This window comes from Aplysia californica, unplaced genomic scaffold, assembly GCF_000002075.1.
Source record: "Aplysia californica isolate F4 #8 unplaced genomic scaffold, AplCal3.0 scaffold00266, whole genome shotgun sequence".
Classification (NCBI taxonomy): Eukaryota; Metazoa; Mollusca; class Gastropoda; order Aplysiida; family Aplysiidae; genus Aplysia; species Aplysia californica.
Window position 1 is genome coordinate 744,709 of NW_004797536.1, and position 5,000 is coordinate 749,708.

General features: G+C 43.6%; 1 protein-coding gene across 3 annotated transcripts in view; it reads right to left on the reverse strand.

The window, feature by feature from the left end:
* The window catches only part of LOC101851957, a 34,198-nt gene that overhangs the window by 27,266 nt on the left and 1,932 nt on the right, over positions 1-5,000 (reverse strand). The window contains exon 2 of one of the 3 annotated variants that reach the window (XM_035970425.1): positions 3,179-3,311. In XM_035970425.1, the coding sequence (XP_035826318.1) occupies positions 3,179-3,262 (84 nt within the window). In that variant the 5' untranslated portion in view covers positions 3,263-3,311. Of the gene's footprint in view, positions 1-788; positions 2,371-3,178; positions 3,330-5,000 lie in introns of those variants that run through there. The other 2 variants (XM_005100962.3, XM_005100964.3) reach the window with 2 other exon arrangements.

Below are 5,000 nucleotides of genomic sequence, written 5' to 3' on the forward strand. Positions count from 1 at the left end.
TTCTTCTTCTTCTTCTTCTTCTTCTTCTTCTTCTTCTTCCCCTCCTCCTTCTTCTTCTTCTTCTTCTAATTCACCTCCTCCTTCTTCATTGCACGATAAAAATTAAGCCATCATTTCCCAATAATAATATTATTATGAGCTCGCACTTACTTCGCTGAGAGGGAAACTTGAAAGTTAAAGAAACTTGGCTCAAATCTTTCAGCCTCAGAGAACCGATGGGAGCCAATAAGAAGATGAAGTAGCCGTGTTTGTACTCATTGGCTGTTTTCTTAAGAGGTTTATTCCTGTCTTTTAAAAATAAACATTCGTTGTCCGTTTTTACACAGGCATGCGTTAACCCATTCACATAATCTAAGACAAAAGCCTCGCCGAGATAATTGATGAGGGCTATTGTCCAGTTTGTCCAGTTTTGATAATATTTCATTTAGCTAGCGCTTATTTGAAGTAGGCCTAAGTGTGATAATTCATTAGTTTATTTAAACTTGACTTAAAATGGTATTGCTATCATTTTTGGTAGGTTAGCATAATTCCTATAACTAAGTCGATAAGACTTAACAGCAGTTGTACGTTAAAGAGTAAAACAGTAAATCTTTGAAAATTCGTTTACAGCTAGGCATGTTATTGTGTAATAAGATATCAAAGTTATAAGAAAATTGATAAATCAACCTTAGAGATATTTACTTTTTTCACTAGCAAATGAAACAAGAAACAACAATCCAACATTGAAGCCAGTTGCCGAGGATAACGCAATAAAGTATGTTTCTAATCTGCTAAATTGATGAACTTACCTGCAGACTGTAATTCATTTATCCCCAAGATTTCGAAGAAAACTTAAAGACTTATTCAGGTGTTCTCAACCTGAAGACAGCCTGTAGGCTCGGCAAGAATCGAGAAGAATTTTTGACGAAGGCTTAAATACACGCACTCCACAGGCCTATCTGAAGGGATGGGGACGCTTTCGGATGTCTTGAATAGTATCGTAAACAACATACGCTTTATGGCAGTTTCCAAAACACATTTCAGCTTCAAGCCAGGCTTTTGTCTCCTCCTCAAATCAAAGATGTCTCACTGTTCAAACAAAAACAATGTCTGCTATTCCTGGGTGCGGAGACGCCGCGGAGACCTCTTTTAGCATTCACAGGTAAAGATTTCCTATTAACTTCCCATACCCTGAACACTAAACAGAGCACAGCGATTGGCTGAAAAAGGGTCTTCATTCATTATCTCCATCTAAATTTGTCCGTGGAGCCAAGAGACACCGTGGGGAGACGTCCTGGCTATTCCAGCGACCAGATAAGGCAGACGGCACTACTATACGATTTGTACACAACAGCTCATTTACCCCCTCTTCAAACTGTTATGTCTTTTCTTTCGCTTTTCTATTAATCTCCTTCACGTAGTTTTATTAAACAGATTAGGTCCCAGATAAGCTGACATCACTAGGCGTCTCTAACGATTCCACTGGCGCCCTCTGACCTCAAATCCTTTACAGGTCGCAAGGAAACATTATTATCTCGGTACACTTGAGTGATATGACGCCGTAGCGAGAAGGCTACGTCATAGATGTGTATAATAGTGAATACACGTTTAGCAGCTTTCGACTACAATTTTGAGCGTGTTAGGGTGGGGATTGTTCTGTTTTGTTTTGTTTTGTTTTGTTTTGTTGCGTTTGGGTTTTTGCTTCGTTTTTGTTGAGAGCTGACTCCTGACATGTACACATGCTTCGATGAACAGGGAATGCGTTATAACATTATCGTCCTCTCGGATTTGTGACCCGATATCTGTCTGTACGTGTCAATAGAAGCTTACAGCAACTTTGTTACATTTGGAAGGTCGTCAGAGTAGTAAAGTTCAAGGTTACGGGATAGTTTTATTCAGGAACGTTTAGATTCACAGTAACAGACGTCTTCACAAGAGATGGAGTATCTGTGTATTGTCTTAATGCACCATGTGCGAAACTGTAGACTATGGCAGCCTGTTCAATGGCAAGACGCTATCATAACATTTGAAAATGATCCCCCTAAATCCAAAAGTCAAATCCAAAAGTGTACAAATTTGAGGCTGTGAAAACTGAGAACAGTGCAGAACAATACCTTTCCAAAGAACATAATATCCTGCGGTGAGAAGTTTGCAATGGAACCAACAATCTTATTTAAAGACCACAATTTCAACTATGGTATCTTAAAACAATACATAAATGTAATGGTTTATGTTGAACACCCCCAAAACACTATTGAGATAATGCTGACAAGCGTCAGTGGTTACGTTGCGGTTTATCCCTTGTCACACGTAGGAGACTCGAGTTCGATTCCCGCGTAAGGAGAATTTTTATAGAGCGTCTCGATCTTTTTATTGGGACCTTATATCCGTCTCTGCCCGGGCTGACCCTTATAAGCAGGATTGAAGCCTTCATCCTAAATGGTCATAACTCCTTGGATGAGGAGGTTGGGGGGGGGGGAGTAAATTACTTGTATAAAAATATAAAGATACTTTAGGAGGCCAACTATACTTTCACCCTGCACGACAGGGCCAATCCAGTCAGAGCGAAATACGAAGTCCTAACAAAAAGACGGATATATTCGATAAAATATTATGACATGTACTTTCTTAACCAGGGAATCAAATCGCGGCCAACAAGAAGCATCCTGAGTTTAACACGTACCACAGACGTCGGTACAATAAGGCACCCATGCCCCTCGCAGATGTAGCGAGAGAAGTGGACTCAATACCTGAATTTCATCTTTTTTCTCCTTTGAAAAAAAACATGATTTTAAAAAGGACCAATTTCAAGTTAATGGAATTCAAATCTTTAAAAAAAAAAGCTAATTAAATGTCAAAAGAGAAGCGAGCTTATTGTTGATACACTTTTAATTTTTAATATATTGTTTGTTGTTTGTTTTGTTTTTAACTTTTGAAATGATAATTTGTTCTCTTAGATCTTCATTCGGAATGTTTCTAAGTACCACATATTATTATTTGAAAAGGGGAGGAAAAAAATCAAAGTGTTGCGTAACTTAACTCATCTTTAAAAAAACATAAATAAAAAATCTTGGCGAGGTAGATCTTGGTGACGCCACGCGAGCTTTGCTCAACTGGAACGTACCTAGAAATGTTTTCGCACATCCCGTGGGCAAACACAACAATGACTAACCTGTGGGCACACACAACAATGACTAACCTGTCCGCCAGAAGACATCGTCGTCCATGGGGTGCCGGCAGGTCCAGAGAGAGTTAACTCCCCTCCGTCTGGCCCGGGGATCATGGCTCCGCGCTGTCAGACACTGTTATCTCCCCGGAGTCGCCACTCACAACTTTTACAAAAACATGGCCTCACAAAATGAAATGAAAGAAGAAAAAAAAACGAAAAAAATAAATAAAAACTGTAACGAAACAGGTGGGGGAGAAGAAAAAACAAACCACGAAATAAGTGAGGAAAAAAACAGACACGAAACAAAAAAGAACCACCCAGTGAAAGTGAAGCAGGTGCGAGATACGAAAAAAAAACCTCCTTAAAAAAACTGTGGGAATTTCCCAAAACAAAACGTGAGCAGAAAAAGTTCCGCGCGTGAGTAAATGGCGAATAATAAATCCTGTGGGTCGGTCGGTTGGTCGGTCGGTCGGCCGTTCAGTCGGGCGGATGGTGATGGGTGGGTGGGTCGGTGCTGTGGTCGGACGGCGTATGTAGTCCCCTCACGTCTGTTACTGTAGTTGCTGTGGTGGTGTCAGTGGTGGTGGTGGTAGAGGCGAAGGGATGATGGTGGTGGTGTTGGTGGTGATGATGATGACACTCACTCACGCTCTCTCTCTCGCTGCTCACCCGGCGATGCCAGTGCGAGATACTGGAGCTCATCTCGGCGACGGCGGGGGCCGCACGGTTCTCGGAACAAACAGAGAGGCGCACGTCACTCACTCACTCTCTCACACACTCTCACACACTCTCTCAGTCTCATTCACACACTCTCACACACACTCTCAGTCTCACACAAACTCTCATACACACTCTCAGTCTCACACACTCTCAGTCTCACACAATCTCACACTCTCAGTCTCACACACTCAGTCTCACACACTCTCACACACTCAGTCTCACACTGTCTCAGTCTCACACACTCTCACACACTCTCACACACTCTCACACACACTCTCACTCTCACACACTCTCACTCTCACACACTTTCACACACTCAGTCTCACACACTCTCACACACTCTCACACACTCTCTCAGTCTCACACACACTCTCACACACACTCTCAGTCTCACACACTCTCACACACTCTCACACACTCTCACACACTCTCTCAGTCTCACACACACTCTCACACACACTCTCAGTCTCACACACTCTCACACACTCTCACACACTCTCACACACTCTCTCAGTCTCACACACACTCTCATACACTCTCACACACACGCTCAGTCTCACACACTCAGTCTCACACACTCTCTCAACTAACTCGAGCCTTGTTCAGGTGCCAGGGTTACTGGTGGCGGTGGTGGCGGTGGTGGGGGTGGTAGAAGTGGTGGTGGTGGTGGTGGAGTGGTGTGGTGGTAGTAGGGGTAGCGGTGGAAGTGGTAGTGGTGGTGGTGGTGGTGGCGGCGGTCGGGGTGATGGTGGTGGTGGTAGTGGTGGTGGTGGTAGTAGTAGTGGTGGTGGGGTGGTGGTAGTGGTGGTAGTGGTGGTGGTATTAGTGGTGGTAGTGGTGGGGGTACTGGTGGTGGTAGTGGTAGTGGTGGTACCGGTAGTGGTAGTCATGATATTGGTGGTGGTAGTGGTGGTAGTGGTGGTAGTGGTGGAAGTGGTGGTAGTGGTGGTAGTAGCAGTGATTGTGGTGGTGGCAGTAGGGGTGGTGGTGCTACGTGCCTTCTCTCTCTTGACTAGACGCCTCAATGACTGACGAGATGTAGGATACTCCCCTTCTCAATCTGCGCGTACCGGTAGTCGATTACTACAGCGTTCAATACCAATCGCAAGACCGATACTCATAAAAAACAATG